Source organism: Danio rerio, chromosome 17, assembly GCF_052040795.2.
Source record: "Danio rerio strain M-AB ecotype USA chromosome 17, GRCz13ab, whole genome shotgun sequence".
In the NCBI taxonomy this organism is placed as follows: Eukaryota; Metazoa; Chordata; class Actinopteri; order Cypriniformes; family Danionidae; genus Danio; species Danio rerio.
Genome location: NC_141037.1, coordinates 33,084,611 through 33,112,332, shown reverse-complemented (window position 1 = coordinate 33,112,332; position 27,722 = coordinate 33,084,611). Strand labels below are relative to the sequence as shown.

Sequence of the window (27,722 nt, the reverse complement as noted above, 5' to 3'; positions counted from 1 at the left end):
AGTGTGACATGAGAGCCATGTTCGTGCAGTCTGACATGCTACAATGTTCAGGATTATAAAAAATCTCAGTGTGTACCAGCCTTAAAGCAAAATAAAATGGCTTTTTACATCGTGAATATTCAGTTTTTGTAACTGAATATTGTTAGACTCCCAGAAATTGTCAGACAGTGCTATTTAAACGATCCAAAACTGTATTAAATCATACATTCATTTATTCATTTTCTTTTGCGGCTTAGTCCCTTTATTAATCTGGGGTCGCCACAGCGGAATGAACCACCAACTTATCCAGCATATGTTTTACGCAGCGGATGCCCTTACAGCTGCCCATCTCTGGCAAACATCCATACACACTTATTCACACACATACACTACGGACAATTTAGCCTACCCAATTCACCTAAACAACATGTCTTTGGACTTGTGGGGGAGATCGGAGCACCCGTAGGAAACCCACGCCAACATGGGGAGTACATGCAAACTCCACACAAGAAATGGCAACTGACCCAGCCGAGGCTCGAACCAGCGACCTTCTTGCTGTGAGAAGCAGACTAAACTGTATTCATATCGCAATATTTATCACAGAAAAAAAAATATCGTAGTATCAGATTTTTCCACCATAGTTCCGCCCTGATTTTTATTTATTCTGTATAGATTTCCTTCTATATGTTTATTACATAATACCTTTGTTTCTGATTGATAATAACAAGAAAAATAAGGAATAATAATTCACATATGTCTCCTCATATGTCTTTCTGTGAATTTTTATCTACAAGATTCCTTCTATACATATTTCCAACTGTACATACTTTGTTCCTCTACAAGTATCATCTGCTTTACATCCTGTCCATATTACCTAAAGTATTATTTGCATGTTTAAGGCTGATTTATCATTTATAATGGGTCGAGTAATTGGTGTGACCTATGGCACCTGCCTTGCACGTAGCCGTGCATTTATATGTCTGTGTGCTGTTTGTGTTGTGTTACTCTGCAGTAACACTTTCAACATGCTAGCTGGCAGTATGTTTTTATGTTTCTCTATGTCGAGTATCTTTGCAGGTGTTTTTGTTTTTTCTGAACGCTACTTAATTTACAAGTAGCTAAAACTTGCTCAGTCTGAGGTGGGAACTGGTGGACATACAGCAACTTTAATCTTAATGTAAACACAAAACAACAGTTTCCATCTAGAGCTACTTCACGGCAATTGACACTTACTCTAACGGGTTCATGCAGCTCTCAACCCCCCCCACACTGGTCATACCTTCCAAGCTGACCAATCACAGAGCTTGTGCTACGCGTCATTGAGAGGTGTAGTTAAATTTTATTGAGAGGTGTGCATCAGCTTCAATGTCAGCCACGGCGAGGGCTAGAAGATCTATCAATCAGCCTTAACATACATAATTGCTTTTACCATTACATACTTACATTACATACTTCCTTTCCTGCATTCTTATTAGACTGGAATAAAGTTCTATATTAATTAATGATTTGTATTATTGCTCTTAGCAATTGTGTGATTTTGGCAGAAAGTATGGTTACTAAGTGTTTTTGTTTTAGAAGCCTTTTTATTTCTTAGGGTAGTAATATGTCAAAGTCTCACTCCTTTCTTTTGTTTAGTGTTCAATCATTTAAATATTCTCTGTATAGATAAACCAATTTAATTCCTAAGTAAATTATTTAGCCGTTTATCTTCAAAGCTAATGTTGTTTTTCACACCTTGAATTATACAGGCACCCGAGCCCATCCAAATTCAAGTGCAGGCACCTCTGAAGCAAGACAATAAACAACGGCAGACAACTCCAATAACAATTTTACAGCCACAGAATCTGTCAACCAGTCAGCCACTGGTGAAGGTTTCAACCGTAGGAACGTTAAGCAGCCCGCAAATCATCCACATCACGCCGGTGCCTGGCCAGCAGCAATATTTCTTACAAAACCCAAGCGATCCCCCTATTCAGCTTCTACTTCAAAAACCAGCTCCTGTCGTTAGCACCATTTCTGTCCCCATTAGTAAGGTACATGTCTCACCACCACCGGCCACAGTCAAAAGTCCACCAGCAAAACCCCAAGTTGTTCCTACCCCAAAGATCCTCGTTCCATCACAGAAAGTTTTGTCTCCTCCTCCTCCCCCAGCCAAGATAACAATGCCCACCAAAGTCGTTACCGTAGAAACAAAAACTTCAACTCCGCCTGTTGCAGAGAATGTCCAGAAAGTTAAGAATCGCCAGAAGAAGCCTCTAAAAATCCAGACACGCTCTGGTCGGGTGTCCAGACCACCGAAGCACAAGGTGAAGGATTATAAGTTTATTAAAAATGAGGACTTAGCTGAGAGCCACCAGTCGGATTCAGACGACTACTCTGAGATAAGTGTGGAGGATGAGGAGGGAGAAGACCGCAAGAGGAAAACCTCGGATGTTACACTCAACCTCCGTGACAAAGCCTTTAAATGTGATACCTGTGAGAAATCGTACATTGGAGTTGCTGGTTTGAGCAGACACTATAAGCTATATCCCACACATGACAAGAACCCAACACCGGTTCAAGCTGAAGACCTTTCTAAAACTAGAGATGAACAACCTTCAGAAACTGAAGAAACAGATATTATTCATGTAAAAACCGTCAGTACTCAAAAGGTAAGTTGATTTGTTTTGTCGTTTAGGTGTTGAAACATTGAGAGTAGCTAACAGTTGCCACACAATTGTATTGAATGAAATTTCAGGTTCAAGAATTTGGAAAGGTAGAACCCAGGAGACCAGGGCGGCCCAGGGGACCCGGACGGCCGGGTCATCCTAGGAGGCCTGGACGGCCACCTAAAAGAGGACGACCCGGACGGCCACCCAAGTTCCCCAGAGGAATGACCTTGGAGCAGCAAGCACAAAGACAGAGAAACAGACTAAAAGAAGTAAGATTCAGATACATATACAGTACTAGGGCTTGATATTTACACCTGCCTAATGCAGTTCGATTTCAGCTGTGGCAGGTTAGACAGTCACCTCCACTAGCCACTTTGGCTGGTTGAAGATCATTTTTAAATTGTAGTTGTCTTAAAAAACAGAGTTCAACAATAAGGGTTGCCCAATGAGGGGTCAGCGTGGTGGATGAGAATAATAACTGTGTTCGCATGAGCAAAGAAAAGCAGGTAAATACCTAATAAGAAGATGATCATGTGCATGGTGAGACACAGGCTATCCTGACGCACTGACGAAGGCTTCAGTGTTGAGGCTGATTTCAGGTGATGTGATAAGCGTGAGTGTATAAAAGTTTAAAGGTTCCTTGCACGAAGCATCTGTGTGGAAACGCAACTGCTGCAATCGATTCTCTTTTAAATAGACCAGACAAAAAGTGACACTTGTGCACTCACAGTCCTGCTGCTTTTAAGAGCTCCTGATTTTTTTGGTCTTTTTGTAAGCAGCAGGTTGCTTTCACTTTAATCTTTAACGTGATCATCAGTCATTTTGGGCTAAGAATAATTTGTTTACTTTTATTTTTGGTGTAGCCAGAGAAAAATGTGGTCAATCCTTAGTGTTGAGCCCTGAAAAGTCTTGTGAAATAAAATCTAATTGCAATGCATCACTATACAGCCACAATCCATTTGTTCAAGCTCATGCACAACACAAATGCATATAAAATGTATTTTCCCAACAAAGAAATTGTTGGCCAGTGACGAGTCACAGAACACTGTACAGTTCTACACAAAAGTCTTAGGCCACTAGTTTTTTTATTTATTTTTATTTTTTTACTAATAAAAGGGAGTCTGACAATAGCCACATAGAGATCTGATCAGATCATCATCCATCCTGTCTGGAATGACTTGAAGAAACAGAATAAACTAAGACAAACTCAATCCAGAAGAAATTGGCAACATCTCTAAGATGCTTCAAAAAAACCCAGCAAAGCTATGGTCAAGTGTACCAAGTGTTTTAAATGCAATGTCTGGTCATACCAAATGTTTATTTTATTTAGTTAATTGATCAATAAAATGTATTTATGCATTATTTTTGAAAGCATCCTCATTTTACAGCATTTTTACACATTTCACAAGTGTCTGAAATGTACAGTACTGTAACATTTCAACAGTACTGTAGCTTTGCAGGTAGGTTTTTATGAAGCATCTTAGAGATTGTTGCCAACTGTTGCCAAAGTTCTTCTAGATTTAGTTTGTCTCAGCTTCTGTTTATTCATGTCATTTCAGACAGACTGGATGATGATCAGATCAACTCTGGCTGTTTTCAGACTCTTTGTGCAGAAAAAATCTCACTGTAAAACTAAAATTGATATCAAAAGTAATGTTTGGAAATGTAAATTGGTAATTCAAGCTGACATGCTACTGGAAAATATAGAAATAACAAATATAGAAACTAGTATTTTTTGATGAAAATACTAGTGGCCTAAGACTTTTGGATAGTATTGTACATCTGGCTGTGTGCTGGTGTTATACTATGTGTATATTCAAAATAAATCATGTATTCAGTTTTGCTGTATGCAATTTTTAAGGCTTTTTAATTATGATGCCAAAATCTCTGTGAGATGTCTTGTTTGTGTTCCGCATAATGTAACTATACTTGCATTTTTATGGCAATTTGCTGGCTGTTGTAAAACAGTGCTCAGAATGTTTGGATGATGAATACTTGCCCAGTGTTCAAGTGCTGGGTCTGGAAATAATTTTACTGTCGATTATTCCATATATGGACCTATTTTAAAGTCTTAAAACACTATATGCCAAAAACCAAAGCAACCTGCTGTGAGCAGAATCACGACTTTACAAATCCTGATTCAAAGCAAGTAAGTGAAGAATGGACAAGTCAAAAGAACAAGACTCTACTCAAAGGTTTTGTTCATCCAAAAATTTTTAATTAGCCTGTGATTTAATTACCCTCATGGTACTCTAGGTGTATTCGTCCTTAAGTTAAGAGTCAGATCGGGTTGAAATTCCATTGAGAAAATAAAAATTATTTGTTCATAATTTCATAGTTTTATCATTTCATTTAAAAAGAATATAACTTAGCTCTTTAATGTAGCCCTATATGACACAAAACATTTACAAACACTTAAACATTTATTTAACTTGAAATTGAATATGATTAATTGCTAAATGCCTTAGAAAATGGGCTTAATTTAAAGTCTTTGTTTTATTTTGTCTAAAATAAAAGTAGTTTTAATTTTTTTTATAAACCATTTTAAGGTCAAAATTATTAGCCCCTTTAAGTTATATATTTTTTCGAGAGTCTACAGAACAAACTGTAGCCTTTAAATGTCACTTTAAGTGTCTTTAAAAATATATAGTTAAATGTTTACTGTCATAGTGGGAAAGATGAAATAAATCAGTTATTAGAAACGAGTTATTGAAACTATTATGTTTAGAAATGGGTTGAAAAAATCTGCTCTCCGTTAAACAGAAATTGGGAAAAAAATAAACGGGGCTAATAATTGATGTGGGCTAATAATAATAAATAATTCTCTGTAATTTTAATAAATGCAAAAAGCAATTGTGTATTATTTCAAAATTATACTGAAGGTGATTTAAAAAAAACATAAAATCACTATAAAATATTTCATTGAAGTATCGATATCAATGATTGTTGTCTTGAAATACTTGGTAACGGTTTGAAAAGAAAATAATTGGTATTATCCATCCCTAAATAATTTCCAGTTTTATATTAGGGTTAGATTTTCTATGGGAACTCTCTTTTGAGCAATAATGTGTATAATTATAATGTGTTATAATGTGTTTACAATGAATGTATTATAATACAATACTTTTGTCCAGTCTGCCATTAAAAAGTTAAACTTTGCCTAAAGATCATTTCTTACTGTTTGAGCAAATTAAATTAAACAATCTCAGGAGTGCCATTCAATGAATACTAACTGCAAACACTAAATACTTTTCCTCCTCCTTCAGTTTATTAAGCAGTATGATGATGAAGATCTCATGGAGATTGTTCTTCCGCGTCTGGCCCGGGTCATGACTGTCTGGGAGTTTGTGATGATGAAGGTATTGATCACACCTAAGATAAATTTTTTTCTTTGTCCAGTGATATTCACTTTTAACTCTTGGAGCAGCCATTTAAATACCATCTTATTACTTTTCATGCAAATTTACGTTGTTCTTGTTTCTGTAGGTGGAGAAGGGCTACCCGTCAAAGCAACAGTTCCCAAATGTGTACCATGAGTTTGAGGAACTTCACAGTCAGGTGAAGAATATGGCGCTGGAATATTTGCACACTTCACCCGCCTCTAGGCCAGCTATAGAGGTCAACAACATAGGAGTAAGTCATTGCTAGACATTTAGTTATTGCAGCTTTATGATCAAACTTTTGTACCAAACAAATTTCCTTTCGTTCCAGGTTTTACAGTCTCTGGGTATAACAGATCCCAACGCACTGAAACTCCTGACTTCTTCTGAAGGACAACAAAGTCAAAAGACAAATCAATTAGAGCCACGAGCAAATCAGGCCACCAAGAGTCTACGGAGTATTGAGGTATGTTTTGCGAAAATCAGAAATCCTTTAAGCAGGATGGCATACAGGACATATTGCTGGAGCTAAGTGTCATTTTACTTTCATTTCTTCAGTTGTTGGTCATTTAGAGCAACATATTTAGCATGAATTATTAGAGGCGTGAACCTACACTGGTCTCACGGTTCGGTTTGGTTACGATTATCATGACGATTGCTTTCCAGACACAGGTGCTATATATTTTTCACAGCACAGCAATTCTTGTATTAAATTGTATCAATATATTTATATGCTATTTGTAATACATCTGTGTCCTTTAATCCAAGCAGTCAGATATATAAACTGTACCTTTAAAAACATGCACAGAACAACATGAAAATTTTAGCAAATAAACATAAATATCCCGCTCGCTTTTTGAGTTCTGTTTAGTGAGTTCTTTCATACATCCCTATGATTGGTCATGCGCTCAACAGAAAGGGCTATGATTGGCTCTAATGCTCTGGCGCTGTCTACCGATGATAAACACAGATAAGCAGCTTTGATCATAGCTGATCTATGATTGAGACAGTGGAGAGAACTCTGCTGACGCGCACTTGTGTCTGTATCCAGAAGAATCACTGTAACAGCCGAGAGGAGATGAAAAGTCACACCAGCAGGTCAAATGGGCCACAGTGAGAGAGAAAAAAAAAAGTACTTTTCTCAATCGCAGTGAAATAGGGGCTTCTGCTGTAAATGTCAGTGGAAGACTGTCCAGCAAACACACACGCAGTAAAATTGTGCGCAGTTTCTGTGTTTTAAGTAGTTGGAGTGTTGTAAATACCCCCAGCTCACCTCCCTCGCCATAGTAAGCTACATAGCGGCAGGGACCCAGCGCAGTGAGTGCACCCATCCATAATATAAACCACAGAAATTTTCCGTTAATAACTCGGTAGAAAATGTATTTTATAACATCCTCATTTAGATAGACGCTGTTAAACATTCAGCCCAAATGCTACGGAGAGACCTGAAACATTAGTTTTTCCTTATAGGCTATAAGGTACTGGGGTATATGCCGAAGCATGCTAATAGGACTTTTAATTTGCCAGCAACCTGGGTTAAGCGCTTCCGGCGAATTGAATGCCAATGCAAAATCCGGTGCGTTTAAGGTCTCTTTTCTTTTAAAATCAGCGATCTCCACTAGCTGAGTGATATCCGATTTAAAGTGGGTCTCAGATTGTAGAAGAAGCACTGCATTAAATTACATTTCCCCCGACATATATTTATAATATGAGCATTTACTTTACCTCAGTATATTCAATGGAGCTTCTGCGTTAGCCTGCCGATTCTGACGGGCGCGTGCGAGTAAACGGCTTTTTGTCTCGTTTTACGCTTCAGCAACTAAATAAATGCTACAGTTCATTTAACTGAATGTATTTTAATGACATTAAAACATTGATGCTGTATAAGGAACCGTATAAAATGGAAAAAAATTCACAATAACAGGTCACCGGAAGTGTATCAGCATGGGAACAGCACTAGCTCGGCATATACCCTCTTAATAGGTGATTATCCTTTATTTAAGGATGTTGCATATTAGGTAAAGGAAATTGTTAAGTGTTTCAGCACATAAGAGCAAGTAATAAAATATAGCCTGTATTTCGTTGTGCTCAGCAGCTATCCACTAATAAAGCTCTTCATGTTATTAAATTTCATTTTTAAATTTGACCATGTCATATAAAAACATAAACACTTGTTTGAGGACACAGAACAAATTTTGTATTTGCAGTTTTCCCCGATGCGTTTGTAAAGCGGCGCTGCGCTGGAAAGAAAAAAAGGTAGCCTAGTTTCTGCTTTCACTCACCCAAAAAATGCTCTGTTTGCATCATTTGATTAATATCATCGTATCCAAATACTTCATAAATAATATTTCAAAACCTTCTCCGGTGTTAATTGCTTTTAGAAAATATCTAAAATCTTTTTTTTTTTCAGATAGGCCTTTGTAAAATAAAGTTCAATATGGCTTTAAAATGGTTTGATTTATGTATTGTATATACCTAAATTGGTTTAGCTTTTGTTAGTTTTATATTGGTTTATTTATTTAATGCAGTTTTATTATATCCGATATTTGTAATTCTTTAAATTATTTCAATATAGCTTAGGCTATTTTATCAAGATATGACTAATGTTTTGAGCCTACAAAAGTGGAGATGAAATTTGTTAAGTTTTATGTCTTTCTGTTGTATTCATATTGTGTATTATCTCCAAAATACATAAAGAAAAGAAAACAAGGCGCTCACGGCATCAAGAGGGCTGTGAAGGGAGCGCTCTTTTTCTCGGTCTCACACTCACAGGCATTTAACGCGCACAAACCCACCTTTTAAACTTGACAAAAGCTCTCGATAACATTTACGGTCTGCTGTGTCTTTAATATGGTGTATAGATTATTATGCGTTATTGAAACATCATGGAGGACGCAGCAAAGAATGTCACCTAGAAATAAAACTTTATTATTTTATGCAACAGCCTTACATTTTAAAGGGAAACATAAGGACGATTGTATGCAAAAAGACCCCAGCCTATAAGGCTAGATGTTTTCTCTCCCTTATTTATTTATTTGTTTGGCGCATGTACTTGTGTGCGATCAGAAAACTGTGTCCGACCTCTCCTTTCACTCTGCCCCAAAGCCCCAGCTGGCCCTCTTTGGCCCAAGGTATTCGGCCTGCCGCTGGCCCAGAAAAAGCCCCGCTTTGGCCCGATTAGGAAGTGACAGTGGAAACCTAACTGGCCTTGGCTCGTTCGCGTACACATAAGCTGCATAAACATTTCAATTATTATAATTGATATAATTATTAATCAAAATTGAAGCTAGGTTAGCCTAGCAGCCTCATATGCTGACAGTACTCCGATTAGGAGTCTGCGTAAACAGCGATTTATTTATTCATTTGTTTGATTACCTTAATTCCACTAAAGTGGTAATCGAACTCAACAAAAATCGGTTTAAGATGTGGAGTGTACTGATTTTAGGCGCATTATTGAAGTGCAGTACGAACATCTAAACACCTTAATCAAACTATTAACATCATGTAGGACTTGTTGTCTCATTTTGCGACAAGATATTTCATACACACGGCCGTTTGACACTATTCACTGCACCTATCGAGTCAGTAAAGGACCGCAGACACACACATCGTAAAATGCGGAAGTTTTTTCTTTCCATTCGGCGTGCGGTATCAAATTCTATTAAAACAACACTCCACCAAACCTCTGTACTCGCATCCAACACCTCAGTTTGTTACGGGGCATGAATGAAATGTTGATGAATGAAAGTGAAACTGCAGTTAAAGTTGAAAAATTAAAAATGAAACGCCTGAAAACTCTGGAGAAACATTGGATAGTGTGGTGGCGCAACAACGTTAATGGATCTATGTGCCATAACATGTAAAACAGGATCTTGAAAGGAATATTTAAAAAGCAACTCATGTAAACACCTTAATCATATCATTGTCTTAAATTAATTATTAAAAAAAATAATTTCTGATGTCCATGTAAATGTAGTCATTATTGTTGTGTAAACTAACAGACAAAACGTATAAAGTTTCTAGTTTTTGTCATGTAAACAGCCCGAGATGCACTCATAGTTCCCAGTGTATGCTAATCACGTTTTCCCTTCCTGTTCTTCACAGAATGCCAAAATGCTGCCTCCTGCAAAAAGGTTTAAAATAGAAAACCCTTCTGAGGAAACCAACGGCTATCAGATCAATCAGAACGGCATCCAGAAGGACGAGCCTGTTGACGACTCAGTACTGCTAAGGCCTCAGGTGGTGTTGACCAGACTGGAGAACCTGACGTCTGTAGATCTGACTGCTGCAGATGAAGCACAGAGCGCTGAAAACACTACTCCAACAAGGACAGAAGAAGAGCCCATGGAGACAGAAGTGCCTTCTGCCGATTCAGATACTACAAAACCCACTGAAGATCCAGAGATCTCGAAGGTTTTGAACAGCAGCACAACCGTCGATATCGCCGATCAGGTGAAAGAGCTGGAGCAGGCTCTGAGCACAGACACTGAGCATAAAAACTCAACTCAAGAACCAACACAGCAAGCGCTTGAAGATGGCCAGGCAGAAGCCGTAGAAGATCCTGAGGCCGGTCAGGTGGTGCAGCAGGAATCTCCAGTCATCATCCAGACAGCCGAGGGGCTCGTCATGCAGAGCGCAGAGGAGCTGGCCGCTAAAGGCATCGTCATAGTCAACGGTCCCGATGGCACCATGATGCACATCGAGGCGCCCGAAGGAGTTCCTTTAGAGACGGTTCACGCTCTACTGGGCATTGAAACTGAGAGAAAGACTTAGCCACACCTTCACTTCCTGTTTTTGTCCATTATTGACACCATGTATACGTTCTGTCTGTGTTATGGTGTTTTTTTTTCAATGAACTTTTATTGCATTCTTTGTAAATTTGTATAAAAACAGTATTATTATATATAAGTGTTTTCTGTTTATGCAAAAGTCTTTGTTGATTTCAGATTTTAGACTGTGTTCGCTTATGTTGGCATATCTTAACTATTGGTTTCAGAGTCCATGACTGGGTGTTGATGGAAAGTGATATTTACTTATGTGACAACACACTAAACTGTGGAAGAAACCGAGCGCTTTTTTTATTTTCAAAGTTGAATGTTTCATGACATGTGGAAGTGGAAGAAAAATCTGCCAAAACTAAGTTACGGACTCAACGAGGTTCAGTTAAGCTGTGGTGCGATTTTTGTAAAACTGTGTCAACTTAGTTGACCTTCAGTGAAATCTGTAAATAGCTGTTCCTTTATGTTAAAGCCCCAGGCTATAGTCATAATACAGTTTAAATCAGTACCCCCGCCATGATATACTTTATTCAAACACATTTGGACACTTGTTTGAATATTACCCCTCAGCCTAAAGCTGAATGCGGTCGATCTGGCTCAAAAAACAAGATATTTTGAGATTTCTTATATATAGTTGAGCTTTTGATAAGCCACTCCAGATGGCGAGAAAAACAATCTAGATTTGTAAAACAAACAGGGATGTTTGTAATCTCCGAGCGCAGCCTCAGATGTTCCATTGTTTCTGTTATTCAGTAGTTTTGTTTGTCTAGTGCAAGATTTATTTGGAAAGTTGATGCACTATTTTATTACTTTTTATATAATTCCTGATTTACTGTGTTTTTGAAACATCTCAACATTTTTAATACAAAGGGACGTGTTCAAATATGACATTAAGTCTTTTGTGAGTTCATGGAGTTTGTATGGTAAAGATTGCTTAAAGGTTACAGTATAAAAACAGCATTTTATTTTTGGAGAAAGGAGAATATAAAGATTAAACCCAAGATACACACACACGCCACAATATGCCTTTAATTTACACACATTTACTAAATCACAAAGGTCTGTGACCGGTTTCCAATAACAAGCTCTCTAGTAGCAGTTTTCCACTGTCCTCAATGTAGGGCTGATAAAGCCAAGATGACAGGTAGACCATTGACAGATCCGCATTAGCCGTGTGGGCTAATTCCTGTAATATAGTCTTTTTCAACGCCAACTCCTGCTTGTATGACTCATAAAGCTGGGAAGACACTTCAGCTGTCATGAAGAGGATGAAGAAACAGGTCAATGACACAGGACATATCAAAAAAGTGTTTAATTCACATACACTTATATTACCTTACAGTGAAGGATAGTCATATTTTAAATGTATTTTATGATTACATATTTTAATGCATTTCACACACAAGTTTTGGGGAAAATACATGATTTCATATGTTAAAGTGTCCCATTTGCAGGGCAGAACAGACCACACTTCTTAATTAGTCAATCTTTAATTGACCTTACATACACAGACTAATTTACATTTAACTGACACCTGATTTTATGACTACTAGTCTGTCTTACCAAACTGTTTAGTGGGCCATGAGTGAAAGAGTGGCTCTGGTCTTCCTTTCTCTCCAAACTGAAAGGCTTCAAGCTCACAGATCCCGCGCTCAGCCTGGACCATCTTCTCCATCTTCGACACTATGTTTGCCTTTGGTAGGACAATTTTAAAGTTATTTGTGAATGTATTTCATCGCGTAATGTACTGATAATGCTCGTTCTCCAGAAGTTACCATTTTATCCACGACATCTTTCAACTTCCCACATTCCTCCTCGAGCTCCTGGTTGCTCTTCGTCAGGTTTTCTGAAAGATCTCCAGAGGACAAACTGCTTCCTTCCATCACAACTTCAGACTCGGCGTGTGACCTGCAGACAGATCATGGAGAAATAAAGGTAAAAATGCTATTAAATGCAGTATAAATTCTCATTTTAATCATTAAAGTCACTGAAAGAGCTTACTTCTTATTCAGTCCCAGGTTAACAATGTTAGTCGCAGTCGCGGATCCCTCGTCGTTTAATCTCTCCCATCTCAGGGTGAGATTATGCCAGTCTGCGGCGTCGTCCTTTAATTTCCTTGCACTTCCTGTCAAATTGCCTTTTTGGGGGGTCGTGGACTGCGACATTGCTCATTTACGATTATTATTAATAGATGAAATGCGGGAAAGCAGCTGAATGAGCTTGCTGTGCTTTTTCATATAGTACAACTTGCTATATTATTATAAATTATAATGAACAAGTTGCAAAATTCGTATACAAAACAGGGTACATAATTGTCTATTATTAAATTCCATCACAAATCAAAGTGTTTTGGTTAGTTCAAGGCGATCAACATCCCCAAGACTCGCGTGTTTGTTTTCCACTCTTGCTCTGCTTCTGCCGTGTCATGCTATGACATTTTCACAGCCAGTTATCGCCATCTGCTGGTTCAGATAACTCATTACATAACTGGCTAAATGTGCGAGAACTGAAGAGGCATGTGCTTTCAGGGTCCATGGATTCGCGATTTCAATAATTTATAATTTATTTGTCTTACTAGTACACCCGCCACATGTAAAAAAAAACAACATATGCCAAAGTTATATGGTGGTTCATTCTGCTGTGGTGGCCTGTGATATTTCAGGGACTACGTCAAAGGCAAGTGAGTGAAGTTTTGGTTTGCTATATTTTTAGTTGGGCATGTAACTTTGTCACACAGAAGCTCTAATATTCTATAAAAATGACTGCATCTTCCTGATGAAAATCACTTTAATTCAACAATCCTTCTCGCAGTCTCCTGCACTGTTCCCTTTTTAAAACTAAAACATTTATTAAGGCACTGTATTTATTAGTTTTTCCTGTCGCCTAATTTGGTTCATTTCTAGAATTAAGTCTCAGAAATAACTGTTTCGATGAACCTAATATTAGAACGTTAAGTTAATTGTGTATGCATACGACAACAAGTTTGGGGACTTGTCTTGAGGAGGGGGGCTCTCTGCATGTTAATGTTCATTCAACTTTTTCAATTTAAGTTTATCTGTATAGCAGTTTTTACTATCAGTACTGTTCTTAAGCAGCTTTACAAAAGGTGCACATTATCGCATTACAATCAGATCTAGTTAAAGTTTCAATCAAATTATTCAGACATGGTTAACCTGCAATTTAATTGCATGTATAGGTGATGTCTTTGTGTACACGTTTGATAAAGTGTATTTGTTTATTAAGTGTATTTGTTGTCTTGGAAGTCTTCGATAGCTGGGATCAAGTATTCATAGTGCTTCACGTTTTCCACATTTTTATGTGACAGTCTTATTCCAAAATGCATAAAATTCATTTATTTCCTCAACATTCCACAAACAATACCCCATAAAGAAAATTTAAAATTGTTGCAAATTTCTTAAAAAAAAAAAAAAGCTGAAAAATCACATGCACATCAGAATTCACAGCCTTTGCTCAATACTTTGTTGATGCACCCTTTGCAGCAATTACAGCCTCAAGTCTTTTTAAAAATGATGCCACAAGCTTGGCACACCTGTCTTTGAGAATTTTTGCCCATTCCTCTTTGCAGTACCTCTCAAGCTTTATCAGGTTGGATGGAAAGCAATGGTGTACAGCCATTTTCAGAGATGTTCAATAGGATTTAGGTCTGGGCTCTGGCTGGGCCACTTAAGGACATTCACCGAGTTGAAAGCTACTTCACTGGTATTTTGGCGGTGTGCTGTGGGTCATTGTCCTGCTGGAAGATGAACCGTCGCCCCAGTCTGAGGTCAAGAACACTCTAAAGCAGGTTTTCATTTCAAAATTTTGTTTCTTATGGTCTGAGAGTCCTTCAGATGCCTTTTGGCAAATTTCAGGCGGGAAGTGTCTTCCATCTGGCCACTCTGCCATACAGACCTCATTGGTGGATTGCTGCACAGATGGTTGTCCTTCTGTAAGGTTCTCCTCTCTCCACAGAAGAACGCTGGAGCTCAAGACAGAGTGACCATCGGGTTATTGATCACCTCCCTGACTAAGGTCCTTATCCCTCTGCCCGTTCTTCACAGATAAATAGGCCTTATTCGACATGACTTTAATGCACCATGCAATAAAACGCCATGAAGAACTGTAAAAACCACAAGACAGTTTAAGGTAAAAATGATTGACAGCACCATACTCTTGACAAAGAAAGATGCCACACACACACACCACACCCTAGTCCAGAACATTTGTCGGTGAAACTGATCTATTCATGTAAAATATATAAATATATGAGCAATGCAACATGTTGTTCCTGACAAATTAAACAAATTTCAAATAATGGGACAGAACTGTGACCCTTCTAATCTCACAAAAAACATTCTCATTTAAATTCACCTTTGATATAAAAAGTTATATTAGAATGAGTGATTATTGAGTGTTTCTTCTGTAAATCATGGTAAAATGTGTTAGCCATTATTCTTTTTACAGAAAAATAAATGTTGATTCATCTGTTTTCACCCATTTTATTACTCTTCCAGAGGTTGAAAATGAATACTTTTTGATTTATTTTTGTTACTATAACTATTTATTGTTACTTTTTGTTACTATGATTATTTGTGTAACTATTGTTAACTTATTTTAGTTACTATAAAAGCATGCCATTAAATTAGACATTTTTTCTCCTCACCTGAGAAATGATGAATTCCACCGTAAATCATTTTAGAGCGCGCTTTAAAAAAAGCAAAGAAAGAACCAATCTGATATAATTTACCAATAAAAGGGTACCATTCTGTTCTTTTTATTGTAAACAATTTTGCACGAGAAGATTCACAATTTTATAAACACAGATGATGGTGCATTGGACACGATGTGCCAGGTAAAGTTTTTCTTATGCGTGTGGCACTGTAGTGGCTCAGTCAGTGTTTGTGGTGTGCGGCTGATTGTTCCCCCTGTCCTCATTGTGCTGTGGAAGGCAGTAGAGATCATACAGACGCCTTGCTAAATCATCAGCCTCGTCCACCCCTTCACAGCTGACCTGCCAGCTCAGGGGAATGGAGTCGATGCCGTAATGTGCCCCTGCGATCGCTCCTGCCATACATGCGATGGTGTCTGTGTCGCCACCCAGAGCCAAGCTATAGGCTATCGTCCTCTCCAGTCCTCCGAATCGCTCCGGCAGGCCATCCTGGGGCTCCAAACAATACAGCACACAGAAGATGGCAGTGGGCACAGACTGTAATGCAGCGATGCCGTTCCCTAATGAAAAGAAAAAGAGCGTTAAATACAAGAAAAACCATTAGAAAATCATTTGGAAGGTTTAAATGGACGCTGACCCAGTTCAGATATGACCTCCTCGATGCTCACGCTGGTTTTGTCCATGAGTTCTTTCACTCTGTGCAAACGTGAACAATATGGAAACTCTGATAAATTTAGCCTGTGGAGGGAAACACAGTAGCTCGTGAAGAAGATTTTTTTTTAAATCTTCCTAAAGGTATTCTCTAAATTTGCAAGCATTTGAACTAAAGATAAAGATATTGTTGTATGTGTGTGTGTGTGTGTGTGTGTGTGTGTGTGTGTGTGTGTGTGTGTGTGTGTGTAAATTGAGCCCACAGAGGTGCCGGAGCCTGCTATGAGAAGCTACTGAATATGCAAAGGACTGATTATACAGTTTAAGTTAGAATTACCAGCCCCCTTTTGATTTTTTTTTATAATATTTCCCAAATGATATTTAACAGAGCAATGACATTTTCACAGTATGTCTGATAATATTTTTTAGATAAATATCTTATTTGTTTTATTTCGGCAGTTATTAATAAAAATAAAAATAAACATTTTTGGGTAAAATTATTAGCCCCTTTAAGCTAATTTTTTTTCGATAGTCTACAGAACAAACCATCGTTATACAATAACTTGCCTAATTACCCGAACCTGCCTAGTTCACCTTATTAACCTAGTTAAGCCTTTTAATGTCCCTTTAAGCTGTATAGAAGTGTCTTGAAAAATATCAAGTAAAATATTATTTACTGTCATCATGGCAAAGATAAAATAAATCAGTTATTAGAAATGAGATTTTAAAACTATTATGCTTCGAAATGTGCTGAAACAATCTTCCCTCCATTAAACAGAAATTGAGGGAAAAAAATAAACAGGGGTGCTAATAATAAAGGGGGACTAATAATTCTGACTTCAACTGAATATGTTATAAACATGTGAGGTTATATGTGTAAGAGGCATTTAAGAAAGTCAGTGACATAGTATTAAGTTAATATACAATTATGACAATGTATGTAAACCCATATAACCAACTTAGAAGAATTTGGCAAAGGCAGCACTGGAAACACTGTAATGTAAACCTGAACCTGAGCCAGATGGGCAGAGAGCCAAGAATATACCTGAGTTAGAAGGGCAGAGAGCCAAGACTACAACAGATAAATGTCACTGGACCACCTAAACACATACTTAACCTTTTAGTAAAGTAAAAACTTCTTCAAAGATGGTCAGATGTGAAAACGAGAACAACTAGAGGTGGGGCAGAGAAACGTACAAGGGACACAAAACTCTTCAGATTGTCTAGGGGAGACTTCAGGTTGTACTGAAGGGCAGTTTTGGACATCTGGGCTTTGATTTGGACTGTGTCATGATATAGAATATTATTAATGTTTTGAATTTGTACCTTTTACAATTTTTTTAACATAATTTTTAATGCATCATTTTTTCTATTTTATTATTTTCTTGTTTAGTAACACATTTTATTTGTGTCATTTTAGTCATTTTATTTCATGATTTCTGATTGTTCATCTTTCCTATTGCTGGGTTGCGGCTGGAAAAGCATCCGTTGCGTAAAACATATACTGGAATAGTTGGTGGTTCATTCCGCTGTGGCGACCTCTGATAAATGAGAGACTAAGCCGAAGGAAAATGAATGAATGAATTTTATATTTAATTAAAAGAGAAAAGGAGTTTAAACATTCTTCAAAATATCTTTGGTGTTCCACTAGAAAAAGTGATTTATGACATTTGATATCTTTTTTTTTTTGAGTGAACCAGCCCTTTAAGATACACACAGATGCTCACTTACGCTTTAGCATCATGCTTGGCTGTTTCGTCTTTTTCCAGCTCTTCCATTTCTGAGATCAGTTTGTCGATGAAATCTTTAGGCAGAGCCAAAGCACCCTGGAGCGACAGATGGACAGCAAGGGCCTGCAGCGCTGCCCCATTGTAGCCCAAAGAGCATGAGTGTGTTAGCATAGCGCCAAACCGCGAGTACTGCCAAAGACAAATGGAAGGACAGAATGTTAGTCTGAAGACCCCCAACTGTCCAGCACAGTATTCAAAACCAAACTTATTGTGTATATGCTAAGATATGACAATTTAAACAATTTAGCCATGCGATATGCAATAACAGCACTTGTACAGCCTCCTCACCCTTCTGTATTACTCCGCCCACATAGAGTGACAGCAGATCAATAAACTCACTACAGTTTGACAAATATTGCAGCTGTTGGACAACATAATGTACTTCTGAGGCTTTTTTAGGCGAGAATGCAGTTTAGATTGCAACTGTGCAGTTTATTTATAAGGATAGTGTCTATTTTAAATATTTAAATTTCTGAGATACAGTGCATCGGCATCCATTAGCCATGTCATTAAGCAGAGCAAAGACGATTGACGTTGTCCATCCACAAAACGGCGACAGAGACCACATAATAAGCCCTTAGAGGAGAAAAGATTGGCGTATTTTCAAACCACAGCTGATCAAATCATTATGTAACAAGTGACTTTCTTAGTTGATCTCTCTCTTTTTTATGTTGCAGTGCTGTATTTATACCACAGTAATTGTAGTGTGTTGAGTGTAAGATGGGACTCGCATATCAGGAATGTTTGTATTTTGTGTTGACCACTCTGTATAAAGCTGAGTTACATTTTGGTACTTATAAGCACCATTATGCCATTGAACTGTTGTATAAACGCAACACACTCGTAGCAGAGCAATATGACGCATTTCTACTCATGTGATATTGCTCATATGTCTTCTGTAATTATGAGGTGCTTGATTTCAGACTTTTTTTAGTCGCTATATTGATTTATTCAATTAAAAATATAAGCACAATTTTTGGTTTATTATGTTGTTATTAAAAAATAAAAATATGCTGAACACAGAGGAATATATTTTAAAGAGTACTGGTGGCTGACACGCATCCACTTTCATAATGGGAAAAAAATGACGTTGGAAGTCAATGAGTGCCATAAACCAGAATTTTTAAAAGTATAATTTATGTTCAACAGAAGAAAGGAACTCCGATAATTGAAGGGTGAGTAAATATTGACTGTAATAATCATAGTATGTACTAGACTGTAATCATTTTCAGTTTTGGGTGAACTACGGAATTTATTTGCTCAGTCTAAGATGAAGTAAACATTGTTAGCAGACTATTCATCAAGATTGTTTTTGGTAAAATCATGGTCCTTGGTGATTCATTATTAAACCTTAAAGATTTTACTGATTCACAGCAAGTCAACATGTTTTCTGTTTAACTATCCAGTTAATTATCACCATTCCTAGTTGCAACAATTGTATTAAAAGTTGTAAACGGCGTTAGCTCATGCTTGAGTTTGCGTCCACACATATGTCATTGTTGAACAGGAAGCTCTGTCATAAACACACTTAGGAACACTTGTCTAGATTAAGCATAATAACGTAATAAATGGTGTTCAGTTTCTAGCACTGGCCAATCGTATCTCTTTGGTTTCAGTCGCTGACTGGCATTATATGAATCACTAAAGACCGCGATTTCCATTAAAATCTTCTTTAGTGTTTTTCAGAAGGAAAGAAGCCACCTACATCTTGACCTGAGGCAGAGTAAATTAACAGCAGATGTGCATTTTAGGGTGAATTATCAGAATCTTTTTGACCTTGCGGACATCAGCACGACTTCTGAAGGCCAGAGCGAAGGGCACTGCTCTCATGGCTCCTCCATTGCCGAAAGATCCACGGCCACCAAACTGAGCCTGTGCAGGCTGGAAGACATCCTTCAGATGGGGTGACGCAAGCTTTCTCAGAACCTGAACGACACCCGAGCCGTAACCTCGCCCTGGAGAGTGACTATACTCCTTTGCAAATCTAAAATCAAACAATGTGATCAGTGAAAATGGAATACTAGTTCATGAGGACTCCGTTTCCATAAGCAATGTACCTTTGAGCCATGTCTCGCTCATCGAATGTCATCCTGGTGAGGAGCGAATCTGCAACGCATCGCATCATGGCGGTGTCATCGCTGTACTGAAGAATTCCTGAAAATGTGTAAATTTAGATCAAAATGAGCTAAGATTGTACGATTGTGACCATCTCGGAAAGCGTGTTTTCATTCTAGGAGTGACAGATGCTCAAAAAGTTCTAAAGAATGCGGCCAGTTTCTGCAAACAGAAATATTCTCCGTCACACCTGTGGACTTTCCTGCCAAAAAATGACCAACCATATGAAACTAAAAAGAAACACACAGCAATCAGGTGCAGTTGAAGACATAAGCAAATTATTGTTATTGTAGATGACACCAATATTCCTTTCATGCATATAATTGATATTTACAATATTTACCATATTTATGGGATTCATTTTGACATTTTTTAAACACTTGTGTTTCATTATATAACAAATAAAAGGCGCATGATATACAGTATAATTCAGTCGCTCCAGAATTTTTAAAGTTTTTTTTATAGTTTGAGATCAATAAATAATTATTATTTTGACAACAAAACAGAATAATTAAAGCAAATAATACTATAGTGTCCCTGCAATATCCTGGAGAGACTGATAAATGTGCCATGATTAGCATAATACCAAGCCAAAGTATCAAAATATGCAGTGATTTACCTATTTCATTTAAATATAAATACAATTAAGACCAAGTAAAGAAAATGTAGTTAATCATTTGAAAGAAACACAATACATCACTTTACAAAGAAACTTAACCAATAAAATGGCATCAATGTCAAATTCTTTAAAAATATAACGTGTTAAGTTTTGATGTGGCGACGCAGTGGCGCAGTAGGTAGTGCTGTCGCCTCACAGCAAGAAGTTTGCTGGTTCGAACCTCTGCTCAGTTGGTGTATCTGTGTGGAGTTTGCATGTTCTCCCTGCCTTCGCAAGGGTTTCCTCCGGGTGCTCCGGTTTCCCCCACAGTCCAAAGACATGCGGTGAATTGGGTTGGCCAAATTGTCCGTAGTGTATGAGTGTGTGTGTGGATGTTTCCCAGAGATGGGTTGCGGCTGGAAGGGCATCCGCTGCGTAAAAACTTGCTGGATAAGTTGGTGGTTCATTCCGCTGTGGTGACCCCGGATTAATGAAGGGACTAAGCCGACAAGAAAATGAATGAATGAATAAATGAATGAAGTTTTGATGTTTTTTAAAAATTGTCATTTTTAAAAACCACGTTTAAGTGGTCAGCATTGACAGCATGTCTTTGTATAGACCATTTTTGAGGGATGTAAACAATAACAACTGACCTATTTCCTGTTTTAGATTTTAAATTTCTATAGCTTATGAATGTCCAAAAAGTTCCACATATTGATAAATAATGTTACAATAGCTGTTGTTCGCCTCTTGTTACAGATATGAAATAGTTTGACAACAAGCAGGACATGTTCATGGGCCAATGACTTTACCACACTGAAGTAGTCTATAACAATGTCAAGTGTATTGCCCCTGTTAAATAAACTAATACTTTCATATGGTCTCTAAATGAAAATGTATGCACATGTATATAGTTTTGTTAAATTCCACAGAACATTTACAATTGTATTTCTTCACCTTTTCCATCTCAACTGTATCCTTATTCAAGTATACGCTGAGATTAGTACTAGAAATCAAAACTGCGAGGGAAGCCATTATTTATTTATTTGGAAGTACATGCAGTTATATATGAACTTGCTGTAGCATCGCCTGATTTGACCGCAAAGTACCACAGGTGTGACCCCTAAAGTCCGAATAGACCACGGGTTAATAAAGTCTTGGCCTTCAGACACTGACAGTCAGAGATTGATCATCAAGCGTCAGGTAACGTTTATTAAGCTCGCTGTACGTCAGATAGGAGACTGCTTGGCTCACCGTCGCCCCGTGTGTCGTCCTCCAGAGCGCTGAGATGCTGCAGGACTCGATCCAGAGGCACATCCACAGCGCCTTCAAACTCTCCGCCGATACAGTCGCCGAGTACCGAGCCGACCAGCGCGCCGCGGAACCGCGACAGCATCATCACCGGCGCTACGACACGCGCCGCCGCTGACATCACTACAACCGGACTCGAATATAAACACAAGCTGCACTACAATAAAGCGCTTCAGACGAGACACCGCGAATCTACTGAAAATAACAGTAATACAGTGACAACTGCGGTTTGTTGTGCTTGAGGAGGACTGCTGTCATTGTGTGACCCGCGACTTACCGCACAACCTCAAATAGAACCGCATCACGATTGATCCGGTTTTCCAGAACGCTGTCACTTACCAATAAAACTGCTATAATGAACCTTACAGAAGCGATTGTTTTTTTAGTATCGTAATTTATGTAATCGTGTCATATTTATTTACAGAATAGCGAAGCAAGGCTTTGGAAACTGCAATGGCGCGGTTTATTAAATAATATTTTACGTTTCCATGCCTGCTGATTCGACAAATGTAAAATTTTTATATTATTTAAATCATATATATTAATGGCCAACTATAGTTATATAAACCGTTTTGTGGTCTAGTTGTAACTGATTTATTCTACAAATAAAGGTGCAGAGTGTTTATTGTCTTGGGAGGTATTCGTGAATCTGCGGATCTAAAGCAGGAAGTAGGAAGTTGCATTTCGCTTAGGCGGTAGATTGAAAACAACACAGCAGACCACTTCTTTGGCAAAATAAAGCGGGTCGGGATAAATCGCATTGAGGAACTACAGGTAACGTAACACTGGACGCCTTGAACATCGCAAGTGACGAGGAAACATGGCATTTGTTGCCCTGATAGCGGTGTAACGTAAAAAACGTAAAAAAAATAACCAAATGCAGCAAGATATCAAGAGTTACAACAAGGAGCATAGAATCATAGGTCATTCTAAGCTCTTTGGTTACAACAAGAGGGTCTTGATTCTCTCTTCAGTTAAAGGAAACAATGGGTCTTAAATCAGTCTTAAATTCCCAGTCATTTTAATGATACTGTATACAGTGCAGAAATTAACGTATTCCTCTCTATTTGTGTTTTGAAATATATCTAAAAAATAATGTAACATTAGTCAAGATATCTGGAGATGCAGATTGGATGTCTTTCGTTTGTTAGTTTATGCTTAACACGTGACACTTCTGTCAATTGAGTTTGTTTAATTACTTATGATTTCTTTTAATTAAAATTTCTTATTCAATTAGATGTTGTTTTGTTCAATCTCTAAACAATTGGACCAGAAAACAACAAAACTTAGAATTTTTTTGTGTGATTAAATGGTACTGTAACTTATTTCCACATTGTAGTTTCTGAGTCATTTACACCTTCACTTTATATTTTATGTTTTTGTGTAAGAGTCAAAAGCTAATGGAGATCCATGCTAATCTTTAAACAAAAGTAAAGTGTCTCTATTATAAATTAGTGGTTGTGATTTGGGCCAGACCGAATCGGCAGACATTTTTAGCCATTTCTGCACAGAATTTTGTAAAAACAAATCTGCTGATTTATGCTAAATAATTTTGGGAGTATCACAACTAAAAATGTAATATAATAAATAAAAAATAATACCTTTTTAACTTTTATTTAATGTTTCCAATGCAAATCCAATTAGATCCACTTAATTGGTAAACAAAGCAAGTCTCACATATAGTAAATCTACTAAAAGACAGAAAATATTACTTTACAAACTGTATTGTATGTAAATCATATGAACATTTTCATATTAGTCAATAATATCACTGAAATTAATATAAAAACTAAATTTACACACATTTACAAAAGTAAACAAATAGACTTGATAAATGGTGAGCTGGAAATCTGTGAGTTCTGCGTGCGCATATTCCATGTGGGCCTAGTTGTGGAAAAAAGTAATTTAAAAAGTAGTAAAATTTACACTGAAACTGCAAAAGTAGTTATAATAGAACAAATTACACCAACAGTAACAATTTAGGTAATGCGTTTAAAAGCTTTTTGCAATATTTGGAGAGCACATAAAACAAAAATTGAATGGTTGTCAATTTGACTGTCTGTTATATTGTTTTGTATTATTTTATATTTGTTATAATTTTTGTTTTGCTATTATTTTTATTATAATTTGTTTAAATAATTTTATTGAATGTTGATTTTGTATTGTGAATTTTATGTTGTGTTGGTATAAAAGTTCAATATAAAATAAAGTTCAGTTACAAAAAAAGGTAATGCGTTTAAACAGCTGGGTGGCACGGTGGCTCAGTGGTTAGCACTGTCGCCTCAAAGCAAGAAGGTCGCTGGTTCGAGTCCCGGCTGGGCCAGTTGGCATTTCTGAGTGGAGTTTGCATGTTCTCTTGCAATATAGATGAATTGGATGAACTAAAAAACTGGCCTTAGTGTATGAGTGTGTGAATAAATGAGTGTGTATTGGTGTTTCCCAGTACTGGGTTGCGGCTGGAATGGCATCCACTGCATAAAAAAAATGCTGGAATAGTTGGCAGTTAATTTTGCTGTGGCGACCCCTGATAAGTATGGGACTAAGCTGAAGGAAAATGAAATTTAAACAGCTGTTGAGGTCTCAATCTGATTTAGTTTGGGTGATACACCAAAGTTTCCACTGGATGTGATTAGTTTCACGATTAGTCTTATAGTGAAAACACAAGATGAGTTTTTTCTATTAGAGTCAAAAACTGATAGAGATCCATGTTAAGTTGTATTTTTTAAACAAATGTAAAGTGTCTATGTCTATTATAAATTGTGTTATTATAAATTTATAAATTTAATTTAATCAGTTTTTGAATTTCTCTCAGAAATGACTGAACAGCATCACAGGGTTAATGTCTAAATGTAGACCACTGAACTCAAAAATATACAGAATGATGGGGAAATGAGATGGGAAGAAAACCAGCTTCTGATTTTAGTTTTCCATGTGAATTCAATGTCTTTTTAGATAATGCTACAATTTTGTGAGCAAAATTTAGAGAAAAAAGCAAGGTCTTATGTTTTTTTCGTTTCTTCTTTTTTTGCCCTCATTAAAAAAAAACTGTATAAAACAAAAGGATGATATCTTTTTGATTAAAAACAAAGATATCAAATCATAAAACAGCTGAAAAAGCACCCTAAATCATTGGTCTTCATTGTTTGTATTATTGCCATCAGGTCTGGAAGAAAAACCTTGTAATGAATTCCTGGGACCCAATTACTTACACAGTTACACCTGCTGCTAAGATTTTAGCCAGATGTGTAGCAGCAGGCACCATGACACAGGTAAACTACACTAGAACATGATTTGTGACACAACGGTTCAGTTGGTTTATTTCATGCATTTGTGTTATTGATGTTTTAGGAGGAGCTTGATGCTGTGCCACGGGATTCAGAAATCTTCTCCTCATCTTTACTTGAAGCTGAGCAGCTGAACAGAATCAGACAAGATCTTGATCAGGTTCAAAGTCATTTCAGCACTTAATGGAATAGTCTATCCTCATTTGGAAATGATGTCATCAACATCCTGCACTTGTTTCAAACCCGTTTGAGTTTTTTTCTTCTGATGAACACAAAAGAAGATATTTTGAAGAATGTTGAAAACTAGTAACCGTTTACATTCATAGGAATTTGTTCCTACTATAGATGTCAATGTTTATCGGTTTCCAGCATTTTTCAAAATAACTTATTTTATGTTCACCTGAATAGAGTTTTTTTTTTAAAGATTTTTATTTTTTTTTAAATTCTGAAAATTTATTTTTGATTTGCAAACCCTCAAAGATCAATTCAGTTTATTCAATTCAAGCATATTACAACAAAAAGGTTATTGTATTATATGTTATTACATTAGTCAAAATCGGAATGTTCAGGTGTTGTGTATAGGATGGACCATATGTTGTGTCCTTTTCCAAAAGATGATATCTATGTGTATCATATATATTATATATATTTTAATTTATATATAATTTTTGTAAAGTTTCATCCAAGATCTGCATTACATGTATTATTTTTTAATGGCTGTCAGTACTTTAAGAGTCAAATATAAAAGCATACACAAGCAAAGCAAAAGTACTACTCATGGTTTCTGATTATAATTTGAGGTCTTCTGAATCGAAATCATCAATCTGCAAAAATAAGTCTATTATAACTGTGCCTCCTCATTTGTGTGTGGTCCCTGTGTCATTATGCAACAGGACACTCACAACGCTCAATACTACGCCAACATTTTCAGGCTACGGAATTAAGGTTGATATTGTTATTAATGTTCAGTTTCTTGTGCGATTGGTTGTTTGACCTCTACGTTTCATTAGGAGTCGCAGGTATTATATTTATTTTGTATGTATTTACTTCTTTGGCTTTTAAAATGCCAGTAGCTGGTAACATCCAAAGTTTCACCAAAGAACTTTCTTTAATATTCCACTAATTCTTATTCATCTTGTATAACTTTACCCAAGCAAATTAACAGCAAATAATGCTACATTTTTTGACAACTGACATCTTGTTCTTCATGTTGTTTCAGGCTAATTTAGATTTAGAGCTGTTGAATCTGGAAAGAGACTGTGCAGACGTGGCTCACAATCATTATCTCAGTAAGTGTTGCATGTTAACATTTCATTGTGAAAGTCCATGCATACTTTACCAATTGTACTAATGAGTGTGTCTTGTTTTGAGGTCAAAGGTTTGCTTCCTTGCAACAGTTCACTTCTCACCTTCAGGAGGTGCTGCGAGAACAGACAGTCCTGCGAGAGAGACTCACAAAGCCTCTGTGTCAGCAGAACCTGCCCATTCAGGCTGATCTGCACAGGTCACTGCCCCGCACAGTTTATAACCACACTTTTTTGTATGAACATGTTTGGTAACGGTAATTGATTTTTGATTATTTCACCATATCTTCATGTACAGGTATGTGGTAGAGCTCATGCGGATGGTGGTGGAGTTCGTTCAGAACTTGGATGTAAAAATTGAGATGGTTCGAGCAATTCCGACTACTGACCATCATTTAACTAATCTGGTAAGTGTAGTAGTCTTTTGGCTCTGTGTGTGTGTGTGTGTGTGTGTGTGTGTGTGTGTGTGTGTGTGTACTGTATAGCTCTGGAAAAATATATTGGTTAATATTTGTTTTCTATAAATGTCTGATAACATTTCTTCCACAAATCGAATAAAAATAGTTATTTAAATCTCTTTATTTCTCTCAGAAATTGACAATTATTGAAATTGAACAGTTGAAAATCAGGCTTATTACGCCAAATATAAATTTCTAAAGTTAAATGTTGGTATTGTGGTATCTAAAAATGAAGAGTATATTTAATATTTATAAAATAAAAACTCTGACCACACTTTCAAACTGTTTGCTGTCATGATCAAATTTCACTTTCTTTTCATTTAAAGACTTTTGTATATTAAGCTTTCTAGTTATTATTTACATATAATTTATCCACAACCTGTCATATGTAAAATGTAGATCCTATAATATTCATATATTTGTTTTTTACTCCATCAGAGCAAAGCCAGAACTCAACTGCTGGCTCAGGTCACTGAGGTCGAGAACCTGTACAAGCAAGTCCTTAAGCGAAGAGGACAACCACAGACCAATATTAAGGACATGTCTAGCTGAATAATGTATTTAAGAATAAAATGAACACATCGGTTATTAGGTATAGTATACATTTACTGAATCTTGTTTCTGTATACATCTAACATGCTTTCATAGTTTCTAAAAGAACTGGTTGGGTTTATATATCATATACTTCAGCAATATGTAAATATACATGTTTACTACTAAGTGCAATTAAATGGTCCATATTTTAAGCCAAAAA

General features: G+C 36.9%; 5 protein-coding genes across 14 annotated transcripts in view; 2 read left to right on the top strand and 3 right to left on the bottom strand.

The window, feature by feature from the left end:
* The window catches only part of znf839 (zinc finger protein 839), a 16,401-nt gene extending 4,730 nt beyond the window's left edge, over positions 1 to 11,671 (top strand). Inside the window, 6 exon segments of the mRNA NM_001423822.2 lie at positions 1,728 to 2,630; positions 2,717 to 2,899; positions 5,897 to 5,989; positions 6,117 to 6,263; positions 6,342 to 6,476; positions 10,115 to 11,671. Coding sequence (NP_001410751.2) covers positions 1,728 to 2,630; positions 2,717 to 2,899; positions 5,897 to 5,989; positions 6,117 to 6,263; positions 6,342 to 6,476; positions 10,115 to 10,783 — 2,130 coding nt within the window. The 3' untranslated portion in view covers positions 10,784 to 11,671.
* The window catches only part of LOC147839992 (uncharacterized), a 782,854-nt gene that overhangs the window by 429,204 nt on the left and 325,928 nt on the right, over positions 1 to 27,722 (bottom strand). The window lies entirely within an intron of this gene.
* Positions 11,388 to 13,199, bottom strand: cinp (cyclin dependent kinase 2 interacting protein). Of its 2 annotated transcripts, NM_001202484.4 has the most exon segments (4): positions 11,388 to 12,042; positions 12,352 to 12,481; positions 12,564 to 12,696; positions 12,790 to 13,199. In NM_001202484.4, coding segments are annotated over 4 exon segments (630 nt in total). In that variant the 5' UTR covers positions 12,954 to 13,199; the 3' UTR covers positions 11,388 to 11,839.
* On the top strand, positions 12,595 to 27,722 carry haus2 (HAUS augmin like complex subunit 2). 9 transcript variants are annotated; one of them, XM_087289336.1, is made up of 7 exons: positions 12,595 to 12,723; positions 25,084 to 25,191; positions 25,274 to 25,366; positions 26,426 to 26,495; positions 26,578 to 26,710; positions 26,809 to 26,917; positions 27,407 to 27,722. In XM_087289336.1, the coding sequence occupies exons 2-7, from the start codon at positions 25,105 to 25,107 to the stop codon at positions 27,518 to 27,520; spliced, it is 606 nt and encodes a 201-aa protein (XP_087145462.1). In that variant the 5' UTR covers positions 12,595 to 12,723; positions 25,084 to 25,104; the 3' UTR covers positions 27,521 to 27,722.
* On the bottom strand, positions 15,541 to 22,403 carry adprs (ADP-ribosylserine hydrolase). Its single transcript, NM_001004565.2, is given in 6 exon segments — positions 15,541 to 16,017; positions 16,095 to 16,195; positions 17,840 to 18,027; positions 19,675 to 19,882; positions 19,956 to 20,052; positions 21,866 to 22,403. Coding segments are annotated over 6 exon segments (1,113 nt in total). The 5' UTR covers positions 22,044 to 22,403; the 3' UTR covers positions 15,541 to 15,676.

Bases quoted from the DNA above. Each gene is read 5' to 3' on its own strand.
- haus2 (XM_087289333.1), top strand. From the start codon at position 25,105: ATGAATTCCTGGGACCCAATTACTTACACAGTTACACCTGCTGCTAAG. The intron at 25,367-26,425 runs GTTCAAAGTCAT...ATGTTGTTTCAG, and splicing joins TCAGACAAGATCTTGATCAG to GCTAATTTAGATTTAGAGCT. The intron at 26,711-26,808 runs GTCACTGCCCCG...CTTCATGTACAG, and splicing joins ATTCAGGCTGATCTGCACAG to GTATGTGGTAGAGCTCATGC.